The sequence below is a fragment of the Anser anser genome (assembly GCF_964211835.1).
Source record: "Anser anser genome assembly, chromosome: 13".
NCBI lineage: Eukaryota > Metazoa > Chordata > Aves > Anseriformes > Anatidae > Anser > Anser anser.
The window spans coordinates 6912304-6938371 of NC_139734.1; the positions used below are offsets into that span (position 1 = coordinate 6912304).

At 38.6% G+C, this 26068-nt stretch overlaps 2 protein-coding genes across 6 annotated transcripts in view; one reads left to right on the plus strand and one right to left on the minus strand.

Annotated features, from left to right (window-relative positions):
- Positions 1-26068, plus strand: part of LOC310880783 (uncharacterized protein) — a 302960-nt gene that overhangs the window by 21959 nt on the left and 254933 nt on the right. For 4 of the 5 annotated variants that reach the window (XR_014571915.1, XR_014571916.1, XR_014571917.1 and 1 more), the window contains exon 2: positions 19283-19396. Coding sequence is in view for 1 of the 5 variants with exons in the window: in XM_083797115.1 (XP_083653241.1) it covers positions 19336-19396 (61 nt within the window). In the remaining 4 variants the exon portion in view is untranslated. Of the gene's footprint in view, positions 1-8378; positions 8529-19282; positions 19397-26068 lie in introns of those variants that run through there. The other variant, XR_014571918.1, reaches the window with a different exon arrangement.
- LOC310880780 (homeobox protein CDX-1-like) lies at positions 6532-24602 on the minus strand. The gene is made up of 3 exons (XM_083797108.1): positions 21405-24602; positions 12075-12220; positions 6532-8365 (listed from the first exon to the last, which is right to left on the minus strand). The coding sequence occupies exons 1-3, from the start codon at positions 21835-21837 to the stop codon at positions 8111-8113; spliced, it is 834 nt and encodes a 277-aa protein (XP_083653234.1). The 5' UTR covers positions 21838-24602; the 3' UTR covers positions 6532-8110.

Below are 26068 nucleotides of genomic sequence, written 5' to 3' on the forward strand. Positions count from 1 at the left end.
CTATAGCAGTCCGTTTTCGGTGGTGGCAATTAAATGAAATGGGCAACAAGAAATGTCTGGAATATCAGTGTAGTGGATCAGAACTGCCCTGATGCTTGTCTGTGAAGTGCCTGACACACAGGTACTGGGTAAGTAAGCCTCCACACTGAGAGAAATGATTCTAAAGTTGGTTTTATCTTATTTTAAGAGCTTGATATTAACATGGGAGAATGAAGCCATACCTTATAACTAGGGAATTGCCTCTATATGGTTGTCTAGTTACATTTTGTAGAGTGTATATGATATCAATTTTTATCTTGGATGAATTTCTTTGCAATGAGCTATTTGTCAAGGGGTATGCTTGCAAAAGAGGTGCAAATTATAATGAGTTGTTTCCCTTTACAAAGGTGTGGATTTTCATTCAGCATCCTTTGTATTTTGACACTACTCATATTCACACATCCCTTCTAATTCCAGCACTAAAGGATTCTAGGTGTGTACTTGTGTACTTAGGAAAGATATTTAAGATTTTTTTTTTTTTTTTTGAGGAAAGGCTTTATGTCGATAACTGTAGCAAAGTCTTTAAGGCCATTTTTATATCTGTAGATTTCTTCATTTCTTAATCCAGAGGATCCTGAGAATGTTGAAAAAATTTGCATTATGGGATAGGACATGGAAAAAGTAAGGCTCCTGTAATTGGTGTGCCCCTTATTCAAAAACAAACCAAAACCACCACAACAAAACATCTCTGGACTCCATTGAGCATCATTCAGATTAAACAGGGTTGTTTCCTATGCTGGAAGCATCGTTGGCATTTTTGCCTGTTTGTGAGCATGATGCCAGCAGCTCAATTCCTATATATTGCTAAATACAAAATGCAGATCTGTCAGGGGCAGAGCAATGGGAGGGTGAAATTCCGGTTCCATCAACTATCTGCAAGCCATCGACATATTACAAATGAGCACTGGTTGCTCATAGAATCCAGATCAAACATGTTTTTTGACTATGCATACCATTTTCACGTCTCAGTGAATGACATTTGATTTCATAGCATACATTAGATGGTAGTAACATTTTTAATTTTTAATTCTCTTCCTTTGTGGGATGCCTCTGTTCCTACCCCCCACAATTTCACTATCACCTAATCCCATTTTTTGTATCTCAGCTTTATCCTTCATTCTCTGTTCTTTTATCTTTTGTTTATGCTCCTCCTTTCCCTTTCTTGTTTTGCCTGTTCCATTATCTGAATTTTCTTTAGATCTATTTCAATTCTTTCCAGAACATAATTAGATCAAGATACGCTGATGGTGAATTGCTGTACTGATTTGATATCGGCTAACAATAGTAAGCTTTGAATAAGGCAGTTTGTTTTAAGAAAAAAATTTACATAGAAGGATAAGATTGCTGGTTAAGACTGCAGATTTTTAACACCAGAGTGAGAATAAGATAACTAAAATGACAGCATATAAATGATTTTCCACACCCTCACTCTTATGCCTCCCATTTAGTGTAGCAGAACTGTGTGGATTATTAGAAAGGACCTGTATCTCTTCATGTAGTCTAGTGGTTTGAGGGTACCATAATTTTTGGGACTGATGGTTTTTGAGAGCTAATTGACTGTTAATCTGGGTTTGCCTTCCTAAGAGTCACTTCTCAGCCATACGTGTGTCATTCTGCTCAAATCCAGCATGTCAGTAGCTTCAGAGCCTCAGAATCGCTGCCTCTTCAGTGTGTAGCAGTAACTTACCCTGTAGTTCTAGGGAAACTTCAAGTGGGCATTGCTGTCAAATGCGAGGGAGATCACTGCCCGTCTTCTGTGAGGGGGAAGGTGATGAGCACTCCTTGCACGGTGGGGGGGTGGTAATGAGTTGCTGGTGGGAGAGGGAGGACTAGTATGGGCTTATGACTGCTTAACGCGATTGTGGAGCTGTTGTGTCACCATGGTCCCTCTTTGACTTTCTGGGAAAGGGGAAACAGTTCTGAGGCAGTGGGCAGGAAGTCCAGAAATGTCATCCACGTGGAGGCTTGTACTTAGGACATTTTCAGCTGAGGGGGTAGAGACAGGATAGGAAAGGTCCGTAAGGTATTGGCAGCAAGACCACAGTGCTGTTTGGCGTACTTCAGAGAGATTGATTGCCAGAGTGATAACTGAGCTCCAAGGTTATAATTTTCCATTTTTCTCCAACTGTTAAAATATTATGTATAATTTATCTATTTAGCACCCACAGGAGTTGCCTCAGCCTTTCGTTGGGGTGAAGGGGTGTGCATGTAAAATTAAACATACTTTATGTGCATTTAATCTTTGGGGAAGATTGCCTAGTTTTCTAACAAGTGGTTGATGAAAATTTAGTAATAATAACAAGCGTAGTGAGAACCATTGAAACTATTAAAGTTTTGTTTGTACAGACAGTATAGATGGTATACTCTAGTATGTGTGGTGTTCTCAAGAGCATTTCCAAACCTGGTAATAACAGTATAACCACAAACATGCAGTTGAGTGTTTTAATGACAGCTATTATAGCTGCAATTTCAGGGACTACTGGCAGATTAAAACTGGCCCATACATCAGTAATGTGTATTAAAGGTGTTTATACTTGTGATTGTTTTTATAAGTATATTATGAACCCTTAATCATAAAGTTACTCTACTTTTATACAACGATAAACAAATCTTTCCATCTCTGACACTTGAAAATGATCTGAAATCTTTTTTTGTTTCTGAGGAGAAGAAAGTACACAAGCTTAGCGTGTCCCATTCTGGCCAAGGTGATAGGAAGAGGTGTTTGTTTCCTTGCCTCCACGTGACCACTCTAATGACACATCAGTAACGTAAAGCTTAGGGATGCTTCTTGCCCATACCTTCATAACTGCATGCCTGCAATTTCAGTGGAATGGCTACTTAAGGAGTTTGTTGGTGAACTACATAATGATGGATTTAATGCAGTATTTCAGAGCTGTTACTCACCCTTTATTCAAGCCAGGCTTTACATGCACACCCATTCCTCCTAAAATTAATAGCCAGCTGTATAAATCTTAAGGAAGGGACGGTCTGTACATGGCATGCTATCAGCTGGGGTCAGTTCTGCTGGAAAAAAATCTGACTGTTAATTCAGGAAGGAAGGCAGGTGGTGTTTAAATTTTAAAACATATAGCCAAAGAGGCTGATCTTGCTTTCACTGTCTTATTTTCAGGGCATGAAACGCAAGCACATGGCAAACTGTACTACTTATCGACAAGTGTGGCACAGCTTAGAGAGCTGAATGAGCAGTGGTAACAGAGCTATTTTCCCTTGCTGAACTGAGCTCTTCTGGCAGGAAAAAAGGCTGTGTCAAAAGTTCCAGTCAGTACAAACAAGTAGAAATAAAAATGGCAACTGTCCATGAAGCCTTCATCAGTGGTATTTTGAATTCCATATTTTTAAATTTTGGTTAATAAATCCTTTTAAAAAATTGAAGACGGCATTGAAGAATGAATTGTTGGGAGTAAAGTGATCATATTTACCCTTCGATCTTGAATTGCTGTTTTTCTAACTGCTGCTAACAATGAGTTAGCCTTCCTTTCTTAATGTTAACTTTTGTCATTCATTAAAGTAGCCGCAATATATGTCATGTATGATCTGCACCAGCGTTGCATATGCCAGGAAAGAGTGGTCTGGAACTAAAAGAAGGTGTTGCTATTCTGAAATCTAGATAATTTACAATTTGCTACAGAACCAATACTGATGGTAATGAGAGCGTCTTACTGCTCAGCAAGCAGACTTACCACAGAAGGATTTCAAGAGCCTGAATTTGCAATCCAGGTTAAATCGATTCTTTTTAGCAGAACTGTGAACATGATCAGAAAATCCTCCACTGATACTTGGCTTCCTTCCTGAAGAACCATGCAGTGTAGAGCTCCCACTTACTGTAACGAATTTATCCTGATTAGAGTATAGCTAGATGGATTTTTGGGTGCTCAGTATCGAGTCCTTCAGCCATTCTTTAGTGTAGCCTTGTTTTCATGAGCTAACAAAGTAATCAGTTGCTTTTAGTGCTTACCATTCTTGCTGTACACATGGCTTATATTCCTGTCAGATAGGCACTTCTGTTGCTGAAATTCAAATATTTTTTTTTCATACTCTCACGTGAGAGATTGTGTGAAGTCTGTCCTACCTTAGCAGAACAAGAGTGTGCAGGACGTATCTAAATTAAACCTCTTCGTTTATTGAGGTACCTCTCAGAACAGAGCTTGTTCCAAAATGCACGCTAAAAAGTAGTTGTGCTCTCTGAGTATGAAAACAGCTGGCAAATGTTTTTATCATAAAACCAGTGCCTATTTTTTTAAATAGTGAGATCAGCGCAGTTGTGTGTCCTGCTAAAAACATCGAGTGCCGTTCCAAAACATGACTGGCCGTGTACGTCATCCAGGATGAGCAGGGATACATCATTTAGCGCACGCTCTGGATGCAGAAGTGTGTGTTGGAGCAAGCCTGTACTGCTCCAGCAAACTAAATAAGGGTGCTGAAATAGGAGCATGATTTTTTGTATATGTTAACATCCAGAGTGAATATATTTTTTGAATCTGCTCTTGGGATAGAAGGTAACACGTACTTGATGCTCTCTCGTGTGTGCATTAATGATTGTATAACCCCTAAGCAATTGCAGATAACACATATTTGGAGTTTTTTGATTTGGAAATGCCATTTTGAATTGTATATCTTGCTTAGATGCATAAAGTTTTTGTCGGAGGTCCTGTTTGATATGTTCCTGATCTTTTTGTACCATACAAATCACACTTCTTTCTGGGTAGTGGGGTTTAAAGTTTAGTGAATTCCTCTGAAAATTGAGTATACCTTGATCATTGCTTTAATCACAATTAGGATTAAGGGCTTAGATATTCTTGTGATGTAGTCTAAGGTATGCTTTTCTTCTTCAAGGCACTTTGCTAACAACTAATCAATCTTCAGAGAAGCCCTGCTTTAGTGTCCCTAGTTTTATAGATGTGATAAAAGTGATAGGTTACATGATATGCCCACAGTCAGAAAGGAAGCAAGTATCGTTCTGAGGACTGGTACTGGTGTTTCTTGACTCGTGGTGTTGGACCAAAATACTTGCAGTTGATTTGGCTCCAATTTTATGTCTCTTGTTTTTAGTTATATATAATATAGCACCTAAACAACAGTACTTCACAAGCTGCTTGATGAAAAGTATTTTCTTGTGTTTTTGGTGGGCAACTGTTTAAAGGATTAAAGTTGAAAATACTGAATAGATTGCTGGTAAGTTTTACCAAAAAAAAAAAAAAAAACAAACACAAAAAAACCTACTTAAAGCAATCACTGGCATAACTGGAGGGTTAATAATCCCTAAAGTATTACCCTGGTTTAAAGATACTGCTTTCGGAGCAATAAATTTTAACCTTTGAACATGTGCTTCTGCAAATAAAATCCAGCCTTATTTTGTGTACTTAACAACTTCTGATTGGAAACACATAGCAACCTATAGCAAGCATGCTTTCAGTAAACTGGAACAGAAATGAGGCAGATCTTCAAAGTAGTCACTTATCTTCCTCAATAACTCTTCTACATGTAAACAAGATAAAACAGGTCATTTTGCCAGATCCCTCACTCTCTGAATGATCTTTAAATAATTTTCAAGAGAAAGAAGTTGTGTTCAGATAGATTTTTCTTACAGTTTTCTTGAAGGACTTCTTTTTTGTTTGTTTGTTTCTTTTTAAAATTCTCATACAGAATCAAACTATAGCACGGAAATGTAATTAAAAGTTAGCAACGAACTTGATCCTGCAAAACCCTGGGGCCAGGGTTTTGTGCACTTAGCTAGAGCTAGGTCCCAAATTACTATATTTCAGAGCTTCCTTTTCTATTTTTACCTTTTCCAATTCTAAATCTGGAAGATTTCACTGATTTTTCCCTAGTATGCAAACTTACTTCTGTGTTTAATGGGTCAGTTTGAGTTTTTTTTTTTTTTGAACCTTTCTGAGTCTCTTTTAAGTGTCCTGTGTATATGTGAACTGTATGTAAAGTATCTCTAGCATTTCCCTCAGTAGACAGAATAGCTGTTCTGTGCACTTCCAATTGATTCCTCTTTTGGACATATGCAGTGGGTATCTCTTTTGGGAAATCGATGTTTTGTTTTGGTTGCCATGCTCATCAACATGGGTGTTAAATCACTTCTGTTCGAAAGTGCCATTTGTCACGTTCTACTTTCCATAATGTGTGGAAATCTGTTGCTGAACTTTGAATTGTAGTTTTCTTCATCTCGTTTGGCTGTCTTACCAACACAAAGCTTAAACCTACTGTTGCTGGCAGCACAATGAAAGGGAAGAGTGGGAATTTTACAGTGTAGGTGTGCATCCATTTTAAGTTTACTCTTACTTCATGCTACCCTTCTCACAACCAGAAAATGGTAAGTAAAACCAAGAAACAGTGAAAACTGCCAGCTCCCTGAACCATCCTGGTTTTGCCATTCTCTACTTTTTCTAAGCATTTTTACTGCAATCCTGCTTTTAAACTTGATATTACAATTCAGTAACAGTGTTCATGAAAATCTTCATGTTCACTTGCTACAGTAGCTGATATCACGTTGGAAAAAGATTTTTGAAAAAAGTCATTTATTTTAATGTTCTGTATATACAAAGTAATTTTACATTACGAACATTTTGATGATCTAATAGTACTATTTGTTATAATTAAGAAAAAAACAACACAAAAACAAAAAGAATGTAGTGCCTAAATGACTTAATGCTTCTAAGTCTTATTTGCAACAGTGTTGGAGATATTTAGTAGGACACCTTGCTGGAAATTTGTGAGGGTAAGCATCCTAAATTTCTGAATCCCTTTTGACAAAGGGCAGTATGAGTTTCCAAATTACCTGGGTGCTGTAAAGATGTTCCCTTTGGAGCCAAAAGATACGAACTTGCAATTGGTAGTCAACTCAGGAAGTAGGTATCTGGATTATTTTTAAGTGGTGATTATCTTCCACATTCTGCATATTATAGAGAAGATCGTCACTTTGGGAATTGAGACGTCCTATTTTGATCCTCAGATGACGGTTTAGGAGCTGAGTATTAGGTGCCACTTAGAAATTGGCAAGAGCTTGTATTCAGGTAAAATATTTTTGCTTTACCTTCTGTTAATGTAGCTTTTCAGCGTTTTTTAATGTCACAAGAGTTCTGAAAAGCAGTCCAAATGTAAAATTAGTTGAGCGCAATTATTGCATCTCTATCCATGGGTTATGCTGTCTAATAAAATGAAATCACTCTTTTAAATACCTACAATTTTAAAGAGGATTTCCCCCCCCCCCCCTTTACTATTTGTTTAGGATACAAAATGAGTTCAACCTGATATTTGTTCTAACAAAAATGAACTCAGGGCAAGATTCACATTTCCAGAATGTTTTTGAAACGTTTATGGTAAGACTGAGTGCATGTTTATACCAGCATATGGAGCATTGGAAATCATACCTCTCAAAACCAAAAAATTTCCAAAAGCTCCTCCTTGAGTTTTGCACTTAAAACACAGTTGAGTGTAGCCACCACAACCCAGGCTTTCTATCAAGTGGCTCAAAACATTTAAGACAGGTTTCCGCTTATCAAGATCCACATGTAGAGTCCAAGAAAGTGAGACTGGCACCTGGAACCTGTGTGAAGATTGAAGGAGAAGGAATATACTCCTTGCCGAGGGGCGAGGCACAGAGCACTTGGCATTAAGCCACCATTAATGCCCCAGCAATGTCATATTGCTTGAGGTCTGGTTTGTGCCTTTTTTTTGTCTGCAGCATAAGGTAACAGATGGCCATGCCTAGTCCTCAGCTCTCTTCCCTCCCAGTGCCTACCCACCTGCTGCGTGGCTGGAGGGAGGCTTGCCTTGTGCCACGGGCAGCACGGCATCCTCTCGCAGAGGCTCTCTGCAGCTGGGACTCCTGGCACACAACAGCTCCATTGCCTTTGGGAACTCGCACTATCCTGCAGACCTGGCAAGTGACTCTTGATTTACTGAACTTGAAGTTTACGTGCACAGAACTGTCATGCTGGGGACTCCTGCAAAACAGCACCAGATGTCCTCTCTCTTTCATACCATAGTGCTCTGTGTACTGGTAGTTTATAGCGTTAGTTAAGCAGTAGCTCTTCAGGCAGCCTTACTGAGAGGCCACTACCTGCTGCAGGTTCCCGCTGTGCTGCAAGCCACTCATTGGAAGCGGAGGTGGAGGAGGCGGAGGTGGAAATAAAGAACTGGACATTTCTGAATGAGTCTGTTGGTCAGGAGCTGGCATTGGGCTCACTGAGCCAGAGTCACTCTGCATAGAGCCAAGATTGCTGCCGTCAAAATGAGTCATTTTCTTCTTCATTAATTTTCTTTCTTTGGCTCTGCGATTCTGGAACCAGATTTTCACCTGCAGAGAAGCACAGGAAATTTTTTTTCAATTGCTAATGGACTGCAATGTGGTCCTTTGTATATAGACTCAAGGGGCATAAGAGGGAAATCAACTGCATGAGGACCAGTGAGAAAGGCAGTAGCAAACGGAGACAACAGAGCTGTTTGCTTTTTTCACACAGGTAATCTTTCCTATCTGGTAATAAGTTGTTTAGCTTGATAAACAATTTTTTAGTGTTATTCTTAGGAGGTATTTCTTAATGGAATGAGCTTTGATTTTTTTTTTTTGGGTACAAAATCTAATAGAACAAAATCTCATGCATCACAGTTACGGCCAAAAGAATCTGAGAGTATCTTTACATTGAAAACTGTACGTCCTAAGCCAGAGCAACTCAAAACTTGTTATTGGCCTGTGCACTGAGGCACAAAAGCTTTCCTGCTTGGATGCTGAACATTAATTCCTTTGTTCCACTGTGTAAGCCAATGGAAATAAACTTCTGAGCAGAATGTCACCATGGGTACACGTTATTTCGAAGTGTTATGGAAGTGGTGCCTTAACAGCTAAGTGCCTTTTATTGCCTGTGTAGACGGAGCCAGAATCTGCTGCTGTTTCCCACACAGTCCGTAACTTTATATCATAGTTACTGCTCTGTCACAGAAATGCGATCTTTGGGAAGAGATGAAGCAGCTGTCGAAGAGTTTCATGTTTTTTGATTAGGACGGAACAAGTGAGGATATGAGATGAAGCTGACAAGTAATACAGCAGAATTTGTTCAGGTGTGAAAGACTGACTGTTCTGTGGCAACTGAAATGTCTTTGGGCATGAATTCCCAGCGCTGAGTTTAAACAAGTGTGTGCCTACTATTTATCCTTGGAAATGGCTCCATGTTATATGTAGTCTGCATAATGGGTCAAGCTATCACATTCAGACATGTTGTTTTTTCTTTTGCTGTTCAGATGACAAAGGAAGCACTTTTGTCAGTATGTTGCATAATCCCCCTCCCCCAAATCTGTGGTTTGCTGAGAAATACTGATTTGTTTTCTTTTCCTTTCTAGCTGCTTAGCAAAGGATAACTAGGCGATGATCAGAAAGTGGGTAAAACAGTAAGAAGTGGTAATATCTGTGGTTACTAAAAGAAACCTAGTGGTGAAGTCCCGCAAAACATCTTAAGGAATCTTGATGTGCTTATTCTTGAGCCATTATTATTCCCATTTTCCAGCTGAACGTGAAGATTTAAGATGGACGTTAAAATTGTAAAAATTTGAACTCAGGTTCCTTAAGTCCAAGGCTATCGTTTCAAACACTTGTCAGTTCATTTTTTTGTCGTAGTTTCTGGAATATCACTTCAGTAACAAATGATGTTCTGTTAAACCTGGCTCGAATACTCTCCAATATCCTGCATTGGTATTGTGCTGTGGTAATTTTTATGCTTTTTGTGCTTTGCCCATCGTTTGCCAGAATGCATGAAAAGATGAAACAACCTAAAAACCAAACTAACATCTGATTCAGAATTACCCTCTGTGTTCAGCATTGTCTGCTTTAAATTTAGAGTTTTATTCTGATTTGTTTTTAAACTAGGGGTGCAGACCTGCAGCAGTGCTGCAGAGAGATGTTTTAGTAGGCATTTCAAGGTTGAATACCAATTACCAAACACAGGTAAATACAAATCTGTAATGTTAGACTAAAAGCCAACATGATCAATTGCATCTGAGTTGTTCTTTACCTGTTGCTCTCCTTTCTTTCAGTATTTTTTCCACTGTTCAGTTGTTGTGTAAGTAACCCTTCCCCTTGAAGTCTAATTTTCTCTCTTCTTCTCCTCACCATCTCTTTATTTCTGTATCCTTTCTATTTCAGAAATCCTTCATTATACCACTTATTTGGTACTAGATATCACATTTTTCCTTTCTTGTTTAAGCATTTTTCTTTGTCCTTCTGTCTTGAGATAATCTCTTCAATGTCCTGGATGGGATTTTTGGCATAGTCAGGGACAAAAAAAAAAAGCTTTTTTAGACAGTGTTTCAGGTTTTAGATTCAGTGCAGTGCAGCTTGGGATAGGACAGTGTGTGTTCAGCCATATTCATCCAATGGAGTTTAATTTTGTGCGAAAGATGAGTAGTGGGAATATAGATGAGATATTTCCTCCTTAATCTTAAATTTTCAAGAGTGACTTCAGAGATGCAGTCTTTATGCAGTGGAATTAATTTGATTTATGAAATATTGATGATGAAGAGCAAATATTGCAAAAACTTTTGCCATGTTACCCTGCTAACATGCCAAACAAGCCCTGCTACATGACAAAAAATGTGTTGTGCTTTTTGTATCACCACTTCTAATCTGCTAACAAAAGGTTTATCAGGAATTATCACCCCTCAGGGAAGTTTCAAGTAAATATTGTTGGCTGCATACAGAAGAGGGTCTTCATTTTTAAATTCAGTCTTAATAATGAAGTCATTATTAAGATTTAAGCAGCCAGCCAGAAAACAAATAGTATGTTCTTTATACCCAGTTGAAATAATTGTAATTTTCAATATATACTTGCATTCAACAACAAATCGAGAAGTATTTACAAAGTATTTGCTTCTCCATTACTGTAAGCTCTTCCAGTGTGTGTGTGGTGTGCAAGACAAGTGCAAGAGGGATGCACAGTGCTACAACTAGGTGGATTTTGAATTGTCCCTGCTCAACAGAGCCCTTAAAACAATGGTGACTCAGGCATAATCTTCAATGAATGGTACTGAATAATAACTGACTGAGGAAAATGGTGTGGTGTTAGTTATTCATGTTGCGAATAGGCCAACAAATGAGCATATTCTCCCCCGAAATCTGTTCATGGAGATCCTCTAATAAAGCTTTTAATTTTGCAGATCACTGCTTCCTTCAGTGTACGGCATCAAGAAACTCCCCAGTCAAATGGGACAGAACACATGCTCAGCTCATTTTACGAGTGTCTTTGTGGAAGATCTAGCTTGGTACCTTATCTTGGTTTGCATGAGCCAGGGGCCAGGTTCCTGCTTTGCTCTCACAGGAGGTGGCACACGCACTGCAACTGCTTGAGTGAAGAACATGGCACTGAATGGCTCCAGAGCAAATTGTATTTATCTTTTGGCCTGGAAGGATTGTTTTAAGTTGTGGGAATGCAAGGGGAATTTGGAAGGGATGGGAGGAAATAGGGAGGAAAGGAGCAGCAAGAGTGCAGGAAATTATTAACGAAAGTTTGGAGGTAGCGAAGGAGACAAACACCTTCAGTGTCCTGAACATAAGTGAATTCATCACTTATATTTTGTAGCTGCACCCCTGCTAAGGCTGACCTTGTTGAAATCAGTAAGAGTTCCCATTGACTTCAGCAGAACCAGGACTTTTGCTTGGAAGTTTTGCAAACTTTCACCCTCCTACCACTGCCTCAGCTGAACCAAGACCTCCGGGCAGCATTCTGTTGATATTTTCTCAGAACAAGGCTGTTGGACTGGTGTTCGTGTTTGTGTTGTTGCACGGCTCTCTGCTGTCATCATGTGAGCTGAGCTAGATCTGATGGGATCATTAGAAAAGAGTAGAAAGCAAGCCGGCAGGCCATTCAGCAGGATAGTTTGAGTTCCTTAACTGCAAAGGGAACCCGGTCATGTTGGTTATTAGAGGCATTAGCATTTCTGTGTTCTTTACCGGTGTGGTTATCTCCTCATCAGCAATAATAAATGTAAAGGAAACTCTGAATGGGTGATCCATACTCTACCTGTCTCTCGGAAAGTCTTAGGTTTGCAGCAAGTTCAGACTTCCTCCTGATTGTAATGTATCTGTTGTAATGAAATTCCTTCTCTAATTCTAATCTCTGATGATCAGTGTAAACCACTCGGTACTTCTCTCTTGTTCTTGTTTTACCTGTTTTGAAAGAAGAACACATTGCTTCAAGCTAGAATTTTTTAACTTCAGTAACATAAAATATCTGACTTTGCATTTGGTAACGTTTGTGGGTATTTTAGACTTGGTTCTCTATGCACTTACCCCAAGTGACTCCCTTGACTGTAGCGGACTTAGTCGTGATTTACAGCACGAGGTTCATACCACCAGATTTTGGGTTTGCTCCTTAGTAAATAGATGGTAAACTGGTGCTCATATTCTTTACTATCCTTGGGTTAACATTCGGGAAAGGGAAGGTGTTCTTGTTAGGAATGAGGAGCCAGGAAACCTGGGATCTGTTCCTAACTCTGATGCAGGCTTCCTGCATAGTGTTGAATTGCTCTGTTTCTCTGTTCTTAAAGCTGATAAACTGCCACCTGATTTAGAGAGAAATGTGGAGGATATTTAACTGCATAGAAAATGCTGAGAGCTTCCAAACTTCCTCAGTTCCAGTTGCTAGAAATACTCATTTGATATTGTGGTTGTTAGTGCAATTTGGTGGCTATGTTTTTCCTTCAAATCTAGCACTATCTATCCACAACTTGATAATAGTTCAAGGAATAGTAATAGAGATTTTCAGATGACAGCTAATTAAAAAAAAAAAAAAGATGAAAGGAAAGCAGTTATTTTAACAAAGGACATTCAACAAGGCTAGAACGGCAGCATCTGTTCTTTTGCAAGCAGCAGCGCTGCATCGCTTCAGATGTGGGTACAGCTGACTGAAGCAGACATGGCTCAGCAGTATCTGGGTCATTAAAAGGTAACAGCAAATGATGTGAGCCAGTGAACATGGATGCAAGTAGCTGAAACTTATCGATTCCATACAGGGTAATTAGTAGGGACAGAAGATGTTGGCAGTAGTGAAACAGAATTGCGAATGAGAGAGGCTGCTGATGCTTTCTGTCTCACTCACCTCTTCTCTATTGTTAATACTCATTTTAGGCAATCAAAATATTGGAGATCAACAACTGCTTAAAACCAAGGCCCCTGAGCCCTGCTTTGAGGTCTTCCTACATTTTGGAAAGATCAGATCATTTTTGTGCTAAGACCAACGTTACAGGGTTTGCTAATAGTGTCTTGCTGGTTCGTTTTCTGCTTTCTTGTCTGTCTATATTCATCTGGACAGTTCTTCAGATGTAAATATTTCCTCAGTGAATTGGGACAGGGAATGTATTTGTAGTTGGTAGTTTTGGCAGTGTGTTCCACAGCAGTACTGCAGTTTGTGAATCTCCCTGCCCAGTAGGTGAGAACAACACCATTGGAGCCAGGTTCTCTCAGATCGTGCACAGAACTGGAGGCATCTTGTGGCTTGCTGCCTGTAACAGCCTGGTAGTGCTGCAGATGTAGCCTAGCTTCATACAACAGCACTTTATTATTGTCTTAGAGGTTTGTTTTTTTTTTTCTGAAAAAAAGTATGCATGCCCAACTTTTCCAAAAAAAAATAAAAATCTCAGACTCAGATTCATAACACTTTCACTCATAATAACAGTAATTAATTTTGAATGGAGATCACTGAAATAGATTTTCAGACAGGCGTTGGTAAAATTTCAGTCTCTGAGTAGGTCACTATGGCATGCCACCACAGAGCAACCAGCTTCCCCCCTGCAGGAGAGAATAGCTGGAGGTTTCAGGTATCAGCAGTATCAAAGGCCTGATTTCTGCCCAGCCCATCCTTCCAGCTTCCCTTGCTTTTGAAGTTTAAGTAGCACCCAGAGATCAGAATTCAGTCTACAACAGTGTAGCAGAATCTGGAAGTACTTTATCCCTTAATTCATGATTTTGTTTCATGAGTTAATGTTTTTCCCCCGCATGCCCAAGGAGGAATAAAGTCTCATTGTTTTCATAGCTGAACATGTATAAAGTTAACATTGCCTTCCACTTGTTATCTACATGTGTACACCACATGGTAATGACTTAACCATGTCACTCCTTTCTCTTCCAGCATTTGACAACCAGTACTTTGTTACTTGTAAGAATTTTTGGCTCACTCTGGTACTATTTATATTACGAAGTTCTTCAGGTACAGATCCTTTCTGTATGGTTTGTATTGATCCTGGATGCAGAGCTGTGTGCACTGTATAGCATTGGAAATCCTGGGCACTGCAGTGCTGTAAACAAATATTGTTATACCTCTGGTTGTGGACAATAACCGGATCACCCTATGGGACAGGCTTTCTCTAGGACTCTTCCTGGGCTTGTAGAACATGGTCTACATCAGAATTTGGTCCTTCAGCTTCCGCACTCCGTGCTGTTCAACCCTGGGAAAGCACTATGCATTAATAGTGAGTTTACAATGATACGGGCATTTCTAAACTGTCCTGAGGTCATCGGTGTGCTTAGTTGGAATGTTTCAGGAGGAAAAATAAATTGTGCCTTTTTGTGTTTCTTGCTTGCTTTTGCCAGGGTTTCTACTCCTTCCGTGCAGCCAGAAACACTTCACCCAAATCTGTTAACTTCCCTGTGAAGGTTCTGCTGTGCTTGGCTAGGTTAGACACTCTCATTTCAGTAGCATTTCTGCCATGGCAGAACTGTAGTGAAAAGCAGAATTAGCCCAATTATGTTTACCCTGCTAATCAAGTGAAAAGTGCTGCTAATTTTGCAATATTATGGTAAGAATTTTAAAGTCCCTGAAGAACAGCAGTTTAGTGCAGTCCACATAAATAGTAGGACATTTGTTTTCATTCATTCGAAGTGTAAATTGTTTGTTTAACATATGGTCACCTGTGGTGCTTTAATGCTTTATTTGAAATTTTTTAAGCTTTTGATCTCTCTAGTCTGGTTTTTGGTTAAGATTTTCCTCTTCAAATGAAAGTTTGGGGTCATTCTGTGGGACAAAATATTTAAAATGTTTCCTTAGTCTCCTTTGTGTTGTTAAGATGGAGTATACAAAGGAGCAACAAGGTGATCTTATCTTCAGCTCTATTCTCATTCAGAAGCCATAGACAAATATCAGAAGCTTTTCTGTTGCCAAAACAAGGTGGTAAACTTTGAGATATACCTTCCTATTTCTGATTTTAAGTGCTTAAGCACTTATTTGAGTAGTAAAGGTTGTTTTTTTTTTTTTTCTTAAACTGAAGAAATTAAATGTATGCGGAAAACAGAACTTCCATAAAATCTTTCATTGTTGTATGAGTTACCTTTCTGTTTATTTTGTAGTAGAAATTATAATTTCTTCTTCCTTTTTGAGGGAAGATTAGGAGCTTTTGCACCTAGTTTATTTCTTTAAAGTAAGGTAACAAAGTAATTTTTAAAAATGGAAAGGGAAAAGGAGAACACTTTCTTCCTAAAAGTCAACAACAGCCTGAGAAATCTGAGGTCTTCTGAGAAGGTACTTCTAGTTCTGGCAGCGCCGTGTTTTACTCCTAGCGAGACATGGGTAAGGTCCTGATGTTAATGAGAGACTTCCACATGCCTTTCCTGGATGCTGGGTTGGAATTACTCTGCATATGTCATTTGATTTCAAAGGCAAAATACATTTTTATTTATTTTCCAAGGTTAACAAACAACAGCACTAAAAACCTATTGCTAAACAGTTTAGGACTTTAGCCTCTGAATTTCATCTGTTAGATAGAACAGATCCACGGTAGTGCATTCTGCCATGAATCTTGCAGACTACCTACTGGTTTTATTTACAGCAATGCATGTTATTTTAGTATTACCTGAGTAAAATCTGAGGTAGAACTAATGGATTCACCCCAGAGACAGCAGAAGGATATTTTTCACTTCTCAGACTTGTTTAGTAGATGATGACTGAATTTAATGATCCAATGATAAATGTTAATGTTTTAATCCAATCCTTTAGTCAGATCCTGCGTATTTTACTCAGGTGAGTGAACAACATTTAACTTTCTATGGTCTTAATCTTTTATTAATGACAGGTTGTCATTTTAATCAGCAATATATTATCAGTTTTATTAGGAAAGTGTTGTCGTGGCCAGTCATACCATGGAGCTGCAAGTGGTTGGAGGGTTTAGTGGTAGTTCAGTGGAAGAAAAAATAAGGAGCTTTGAAGTAACTGCCTTTGCAGTATGACTGCCTCTGTGCTAGAGAAGCAGATTTTCGGCTTTTGAACTATTTAAGAAAAGTGAATTTTGTCAAAAACAACAACAACAAAAAACACAAAACAAAAAAACAAAAACAAACAATTTTACCCATGGTGACTGTTTAAGACTGCCTTTGGAATAAGGAGAAATAAGACATTTCAGGCTTAAACTATCTCATGTAAAGTTTTCTAACAATCCTGTTCTATCACACCCACTTCAGCAATTTTTGTGACTGGCCAAGTTCTGAGTTGGGGGAAGGGAACAGCTTTCCCATTGGCCATAAAATTCACAGAGTATTTCTTCTGAAGACAATAAAGCTAGGAGAAGGCCTCTTTATTTGCTGTGAAAATCATCACCCTTTCCGGCAATATAACTCCTGAAGAAAAAAGGGAGAAGGAAGAGACAAGACTGCATATCAAAGCAAAGAGAAGTGTTAAAAGGGTCTGTTGCCTCAATATGACAGATAGGCCTCAAAACTGAAGACAATGTAGGCCAGGAAAGGAGGCAAAAAAAGCCACCATCAGACCTCACAACTAGTTTACAAAGTAAAATAAATTAGCATGAGAACTAGCCCTGGCCCCTTTTTCAGTGCCTTGTCTCTTAACTGTTCAGGAAAATCCTTCATCTTCCAAAATTGACATTGTTCCTAAAATCCACCAGCTACCTAATTTAGACAGGAAATGCTGTAGTACAGAACAGTGTCAGATTAACCTACAAAGAATCATAATTTCAATAGTTTAATATTGTTTCAGAGGGAGTTAATGTCTGTACTGGATAGTGGGAGGTCAGCGCAAGTCAGCTCAAAATGTAAAACAGTTTTCTGGCATGAAGATATGCTCTGTTCACTTCTACGTCTTTAGGTTGGCTCAGTATTAAGAGAGAGATTAGTGTTAGTTTTTGCAATTGTAATGAAGGTAAGGACCACAGGAGCTCAGGCCCCAGAGTGTGTGTTGGTTTTTTCTTTTTCGAGGGGGAGACTATTTGCAAATATTCACGCACTTTAAAAGTTAGGAAATGAAAGGGCCATATTCACCCTAGGGAAATTTCACTGACTTCATTGAATTTGTGAAACAAAAGTAATTTAAATGAGTCTTGAAGAAGGACAGTGTGTTGCACATGAAGTTCTGTAGAGTTTAATTTAAAAATACACACTGCCATTCTATTAGAAAATGTTACATGGGTCTGATTCTGTATAGTGTGAGTAATCGTCTTCCTCCTGCAAGTCTTAGTGAGATGAGGGGGACTATTGTGAAGGTGGATGCATGAAGGTTTGTGAAGCATGGTGAAATTCTGTGTTTGTATTTTCTGACGGGTCTTGATCATGATTTCTTGTTGTACGTATTGAGATGACTCATGGAGAAAAGGACAAAGTAGTATCATAGAATCAGAACCTGTCCATGGACTGGCAGGATTTTCCCCTCTATGCTGTTGACTCCTATTTAAAGTGCTAATAGTTTCAATTTGGAGTACATTCTGGTATTCTGTAATAAAGCTCTTGCCAAATTCTGTCCTTCACTTTGTTAGTGTAAACTATTCATCTCTGTCATACAGAAATAATTGAACCCAAAGCAGAATCATTTCTGTCACCTTTAAATGATGATTGGTCACACTGCTCTGGGTGCATTTTGTTTGGCAGAAGGGAACAAGTGGCCAAAAGCGTAGGCAGATGTCTAAGCGGCAAGGTCAGGAAAAATCCCATTGCCCATCACTGTATATACTAAGAAGCAAGCAATTAACTGATTTTACTTTTTATTTTTTTCCTAGGGGTGTGTTCTTTAGAAATTCAAAATTTTGCAGGAATAGCTTCTTAAGAGGCTTGTTTCTCTTTCTTAGATTTGAGGGGATATAACTTCTTCCTCCTAGATTTACAGTGCATTGGGTAATGATGCTGTCAGCACCTGTCATCATAATCAGAAAAATTGTCAGAGTAAACTTTTATTGAACAATGACTGGGGTGGTGTCATGTACAGGAGAAGTCTCTGCTCATAACTAGTTTCCCTCTGTTTCTGTACTTGCTCCCTCTCTCCTTAATGGTAATATAGGTTTAGATCTGAAGATGTACTTTCAGGTTTGTGAGCTACTTCTCACCGTTGCTGAAACTGCTTGGTGCTTACCTATTCAATCTTATTTTGGGCATGGTTTTATGCAGGTGTATGTTATTTCCTTACAAAGGCTAAAAGTAAAGTCTCCTCCTATATGCAGGGTTGCATACCTCTGTAAAAATACTGAAATCAATAGAAGTAGATTTTGTAACTTGGTCAAAGATGGATTTATTGTACTTTCCATCAAAGAATTTGCCTGTAATTATGCTTTGTGTGTACGTGAATTGCCATCTCAGATCCCTAGTTGCTGTGGCTTTGTTCTTTCCTCTGTTGCAATTGCTAGTTGCCTTGGCTTTGCTTGCTCTTTCACAATGGTAGTTTAGGAAGGGAGATGGGCAGTGTAAGGGTTAAAGAAGGGTCTTTTTCCACTGGTGCTATTGAATGAAAATACTAAATAGCCAGTGTTTCCTCCTTCGAGCCTTCTGAGTGAAAACGCACTTGCTTTCTCTTGTATCCTGAACACCCTCAGGAATTCAGTGACCAGGCATTGGATCCTATGTGCATTGTATTTAGGATCAAGTCCTACTCCCTCCAGTTCCAAAGCTGCAGAGAGGGATGTTCAGACATTCTCCAACCAAAGGGAATGGTGGATGAAAGCCTGATTAGGTGTTTTCTGTGGGAAATGCATTCCAGCGCTGCTAAGTCAGCATGACAGTCTTGCATTAAATACTGAGATCTTCCAGTGGTTTTAAGTAGCATAATCTCATGAGCTTTACTTAATACTAGGTAAAGACATGCTTTTATATTTGATGTTTTTAAAGTTACATACAGTAAGATTTAACTTGAAATCATTCTTCTTTTGTTCCGTGTAAATTGTTTAAACAATAATGTGAAAAGATCCATAGGATATGAGGCAGTGACAGAAATTTCAGTCAAGTGTTTTGTTTGTCATTTGTCAGGTTGTGAGGCCACAAAGCACCAGTAAGAGAAGCTAACCGTGAAACCCCTGGAGATGGAAATGTCATTGATTCTGGGCCCTGTTTCTGTAGCTGCTACAAGTCAGACTACCCAATGTAAGTAAACCCATGGAAGGAATCTCTCCTGATCCTAAAGGGATACGATTACAGGAGCGTTTCTTGAAGATGTTCAGGAACATCTTGCAAAAATTACTTGCATTAATAATAATTGTTCCCATAGTGAAATCATATTATTGATGACTAGTATATTGCAACAAGTAATGAACAAATAATAAATGTTATTTCTATAATTTTTTTGTGACTTCAGGTAAATCTAAACCTCATTTTTTCCATCTTTAAGAATCACAGTTCATATCTGTTTCACAGAGAATAAAAATAGCTAATAAACAACAGAAGTAATTCCTCTGCTCTTGCAGAAATTCCTAATGTTTTTTTCCAAAGAGACAGAAGGGGGTAAAGCTGCAGTTTAAATCCACAGGAACAAGAGGCAGGTAGGTAAAGATGAGATGAGAAGTACTGTTTTTTGAGCAAGTATGCTGCCATCTGTAAATCATAGGGTTTGTGAGGAGAAATGTCATTGTATAAATAAGGACTACTCAAAAGTAAACTGTCTTTGCGAGATTGGCCCCCCTCTTTTATCTTTCCTTAGGTAGCATTCAATGAAGAGCAACTAGATATAGGTAGACATGGATACTAAAAAAAACAACAAACACCCCACAACCTATATTTGTTATATTTGCCACAATTTTTACTCACCCAGAGTAACAACGTACTCTGATTGTTCGGTTGTCCTCTATGGACTCCCTATGAGCTAAAGTTGTATTCAGCAGGAGTAAGTATGGCTCAGTCTGTCCACACACATTAGATGCATTATTTTAATATAGACAATTTTTCTGTTTAGTTGCTTTCATTTTTGCAGGGCATGTTTTTAAATTAATTGCTTCCCTCTCAGAGATTGATTCAGTACTGTCTTTGAAAACCATCATTTGCAGGCATGTGTGGAACAGAGCTGGGAGGGAAGAAGGGCTGAAAGGAAAGGAGCCTTCCTGAGATGTAACACTAAAATCCTGTGAGCATCTCTTAAGGGGAGGTACTGAGCATCCTTATTTCCTACTGATGTCTGTGCATGTAAAAGCTGCTCAGGACCTCAGAGGATCAGCTACTTTATAGCGGATTGTGTTCTTTTCAGGCAGTTTCCCCTCTTGCTCCTTTCCTTCTCTCCTTCCTTGTTTGATTATTATTTTTTCTGTTGATACAAGGAACAGAATTGTTTTAAGTAGGTTTAATAGTTATATATTTTTTGTATTACTTCCCTGCTTCCCACAACCAAAATCTTTTCCTCGGGCTTTATGACTTATTTTTACTTGTTAAATGTGACTGAAGCTTTTTTTCTTTAACTCATCCACTCATACGCATCAGAGGTTGACCCATCATAATATTAACTGATTGTGTTACCATAGATCTTTATATTTCTGCATGTTCTGAGAACTGCTGCTACAAAGTGTGGCAAGCCTTTTCTTTCTTTTTGGTCCTGTTTTTAAAGCCTCTCATCTTGCAGACACTTCATTTCAGTGTTCTGAGGTTTAAGAGGTTGTATCTAATACAAAGGTTTCTTTCCAACCCCAATACTATATGTATTTTACTTGAACTTTTCATATCTGCTCTAGAAGTTGAGGAAAACAAACAATATAGATGGTGGAGAAATATGATACTTTCATCGTGATTTCTTTCTACAGACATGCTTCCTCCTTTAAATCTATAGGACCACTATTAAAAGCAATTATTTGATGTCACTTTTTTAACATATCCTAAGTGAAAATACTTCACTGTCAAAGGACACTGCTCTTCATTTGTTTCATCAGTAAACGTCAAGAAAGAAATAAGAAATCATGAGCTGATCAAAAACAACATCCAAATATAGAACCAATATTTAACTGCTAGCAAGAGAATTGTTCAGAGCAATTAGGATCTTTTTTTTGTTGTTGTTAAAAATGTATGCTTTCCTCAAAACACGGTACCTGGCGGCAACAACAACAACTCAGCACAAAACCAACCACCCAAAACAGAGAAATAGCATCTCAGCATAGCCTCTCTGCCCTCATACCTGTAGAAGTGGATTGTACTGTTTTCCTCATCCATTCATAAGAGCTGTGCCTTTGGCTGTTGGGAGAGATTTGCTGTGCATTAATTGTATCTACAGGAGGTAACCCCCCGGATCCAGCAGGATGGAGGGAGCTGTAATCAGCAGAACTGTAGGAGACCTGCCCAGGAGGCGAGCCATTGATCTGTGCAGCAGCCACCGTGCTGGAAGGTCCTGGGCCATAAGCGTTCCAGTCCTCCCTCTGTGGGCCATAGTGGGATCCCCAGGTTCCCGCAGGCTGTCCGTGGTTGTCCAGGGCTGGCACATGGTGGTATCCCATGTAGTCTGAGTAGGGGGGAGCAGATGCGAAGTTTTGCACTGGCAGGTTGTTGTTGCTGCACCTTGCAGGTCCTGGATACATGCTGGTTTCTTTATCCAAAAGGTAACTCACATACATGATGCTCACAGCCTGGCTTTGTCTTGCTGGGACATCCTGCTCCTCGCAGGGTTTGTTTGATCTCTCTTCCCCTCCTCTTTCTTTCTCTGTCTTTTCTAGCCCTGACTGGCTCTATAAATGACTCATGCTAGCCCTGATGTCCCTTTACTACACATGATTAACAATGGTTTTACCAGGTGCTGGTGGTAACAGTTTACTAAGGTCCTGCCTGATGTCACAGATAACTGCCTGCCCCAAAATTACATTTGCATTCAAATGAAGGGCTGACCATGCAGGCAACCCCACCTTGCTGCTAGTTCTAGTGCTTCCTTTCTCACAGATCCTTTATGTATTACCATCCTGGTTCTATACTTTTTGAATGTGGTTTGAAATCTCCTGGTCTTCAAGCAGAATTGCATACATAGTTAACCAATAACCGTTCCGACAGTAAAAGTAGTATTTTACTCGAGCAATGCACATCAGAATCTAACTTCAGGCCTTAGTTATAGTTAGGTAAAGCCTGGTATCTGCAAATCCATTATTTCTGTTGTTAGAATGTGTTGTAATATTTTTATCTGAAAACAGAGGACTGATTCAGTCTTTAACTGCATGAGCACGCCTCTTGCCTTCAGCTCTTAGTGCATGTGGGAGAGCACTTGCAAACCACAGTAGTCCTGCTGATTTTAACATTACAAAGGATATATAAGAAGTCTCATAGTCATTTTGAGCATTTGTTCATACGAATAGTCTTGTTGATTTTAGCAAGCCTATTCATGAGCTGCCTGCTTGCCACAGTGATTGAAGTTTCTCTATTCCAGCTTACAATGTTAACAGAAAGAGAGTCTGTTATTGAGAGAATGCAGAATTTGTCACTTTCCCCATGCTTATGTCTTGTTTGTGATATTGAAATGAGTGGTAGTTTTCCCTAAATGTTTTTCTGTTCTCATTGCTGTGTTTGTTCACAATAAGTAGCACTTTTTCTTAGAAATATGGGAACAAATTCTAGCTTTTTAGCTCACAAAAAAAACAGTTTCTTAAACTTCAGGAGCAACCCTATGTTAGTAAGTACCAAGTTCCTAAGAGATTATATATAACCAGGAGTGAGGGGAGAAAGTGTTGATTTTTTTTTTTTTTTTTAACGAGATAGATACCTTAGCATTGTCTCTTAATGAGAATTTACTGTTTTCATTCCTGTTCCTTTAATGATGTGGTACTTAATTGCACTTTTATTAATGAACCAACTTGTTAAAGGGATTTTTTTCTTAAACAGGTGCAAAGTATGATGAGTTTTTTCTTTGTTCAGAAGTGTATTTTTTCTTTGAGTGTCTTTTGCACTTTAACACCAGTTGAACTTACAGGTTCCTCCTGCTTCTCAGGAGGAAAGAATCACTTTGCACACCTGACAACACTGTTGTTTCCTTTTGTGAGAATGGTGTCCTTAGGCTGTAATCACAAGGTGGTTAGCTGTGCTTCTGGAAATCTTTTGTCTCTTAATATCATGGCTAGTTGGTGAAGCACAGGTTTCTGTGATTGTTTCGGTATTAAGATTTTCATATTGTGTGCTTTTGTAAAACTTGTGCTCTTGCATGTCTTGTTTTTTGTGAGCTTTGGAAGGAGCATGTTTTGCTGGCATGATTGTTGAAAGGTATTTTAAAAACATTAGGTAGGGGAGGTTGGCAGAAACTTTTTTGTATTTGCATATGTGAGCTTTATTCAGTTTACAGATGTGCGGCAGTTGGTCATTCAGAATGCCCAAGTACAGCTGCTGGGGTGGACTCAGCAGATCTGGGGAAGTCACTAATTATTGCATTGTGTCTGAACAGCTTAATCCTCCTACATCAGCAAAATAAATCATATTAATCTAGCTACATTTTGGGGTGTCTGGACAGCCTGTTTCTGTAGTTAACCAATGCAATGGGATTTAAACTCTGCAGCATGATCTTATATATACCTTAGGATTTTTTTACTAGAGTATTTCACTCCTTTTACTTAATCATTTAGAAACACACATCAGTGACCAGTGAGGTGGTTTGGTAGCCCTCAAGTAGTTACAAAAAAAAAGATTCGTTACAACTTTGTTTTAACCTGATTTTGATTTCCTTTCCTCCCTTTCAAATCTGTTGAAGATGCATCCTTTGAAGCATTTCTGTACCTCTCCTGAATGCAGGTGTACCAATAAATCAGCTAACGGAAGAAGCAGCATTTGCTCATTTATTTTAGCACTAGTTGTAGCCCTCCAGCTGTCTGGAAGATATTCTAGTTCATTTGACAAAACTCTTCCTGCAGGCCTTAGCTCCCTGATATACCAACAGCTGGAAACACTGCTGAAGAGCTGGGGTCTCACTGCATAGTTTAGATCTTGATGTGCCCTTCTTCAACGTCCAGGAATGTTGGATACACCAAACTACAGCCAAGCAAACATTCTCTATCCTATTCTGTAATCCATTGGAACATTACTACACGAGAAAAGTTTTTGCTCCGTTTTTTTCTATAATGGTATAGTTTGGTTTATGCAACTAGAAAAAGTAAAATAGTGTTTATTCACGTTTATTAGAAAAGCAGTAATTGTGACACACATCTTTTGACACTTTAAACTAGTATGTCCTTATTGACATGGGAGAGGACTTTTTTCCTTGTTCCATACTGCTTCAAGAAAGTACTTTATAACATATGACTTCTAAACTGATACTGTTTTACTCTTCTGGCCACGTGCTGTGACCACTAAGAAGGAAACTGTGCTTTCTTCAAATTCCTTAAGTTGATCCTATTTCAGGAAGTTATATTTTGCTTCCAGTTAGCACCAAAATTTTCGTTTGTATCACTTGAATCTAGCCTGCTAGGTGAAGCACATCTTTAGACATACATGTTTTTCAGCTTCTTGGTGGTAGGTAAATAATAATGCTGATATAGTCCATGTAAAACTAAACATTTTCATAGGCTCTTAAGCAAACACAGAGTACAAAAATATTTGGATTTGAATTGCTTTTCATAGTTTCTAGCAAGAATATCCATAACAGGTGTCTTTTTGGGGAGATCAGTCTATATGTATACCAAATCCTTTGTAAATACACCATTCTTCACTCAGAACCTTTTTGGGGGGAGGGTGGGGAAGACCAGAATTTTCTCGAGTCAGTTGTTACATCTATAAAGTCTACACAGTACTATATGTGTAGAGAATTTGGAATACAAAATAAGCACACTATTTAGGTGAATAAAGCCTATTGTCTTGTCCAGTTTCATAGAAAACAAATTCATTGTTTTCTGTAGGAAAACTATTATTCTGTTCCATAAGTTGAGGATAACATTCATGCTTATGCTTACTTTTTTCTCTATGTTCTTAGTGATATGGTTTAGTGTAGGACTTGTTAGTGTTAGGACAGAGGTTGGACTAGATGATCTTGGAGGTCTCTTCCAACCTAGACGATTCTGTGATTCTGTTCTTTTTGTTTTTGATACTTGCTATGTTTTTCTGGAGGTCCTACTCAATGAAAAGGATACGTAAACATTTTTATTGAACACTTATTTACAAGAATTATTTATGTAGGGTAACATTTTGAAACTCTGAAAGTTAGTTTTGAAATGAAACTAAATGTTTAAAATTACAAATATTTGACATTAGAGGTAAAACAGAAGAACAGAATATAACTAATCCACAACCAGTTTCTCCTGTGAAAGATTTTCCTCCTAGTATGTGTATTTTGTGTGGAGCTGGCTGTTAAACATTTAATATCTATTAGAATATACTGATACAGTACATTCATACATGAAAAAAAATCGCGGTTCACACAGACATTCAATAGGTATTTCATGGCACAGCGGATGCCCAACATTTGTGTGTACGTTGATACTACATGCAGCAAAGTCTAGAATTTGGAAGTAAATTGTGGATTTCAAACTGGGAGGAGTTTTGATTCAGAATATTAGCCTGTTTTAAAGAAAATTGCCAATGTACTTTGAATTCTGAACTCTTTGTCTCCAATTTGGTGATTTTCTGCTGTTTTGCTAATAATCCTGCACTGACAATTCTGAATTTCATTTTGCTGTTCTGAATAAAGCTCTTCACAAAAAAAATTGTTTTAGTGCATTGTGCAGGAACAGTAGTTGCCAAGTACAAGAGAGGCCCATTGAGAGTGGAAGACGACGTAAGAAAGCAGGGATCAGTCTCTTTCCTAATTTTATTTTCCCTATATTTTGAAAGATATAGTAATCCCAACCTTCTGTATCCTGTTCAGCTTTTCTTGACTATAATGTA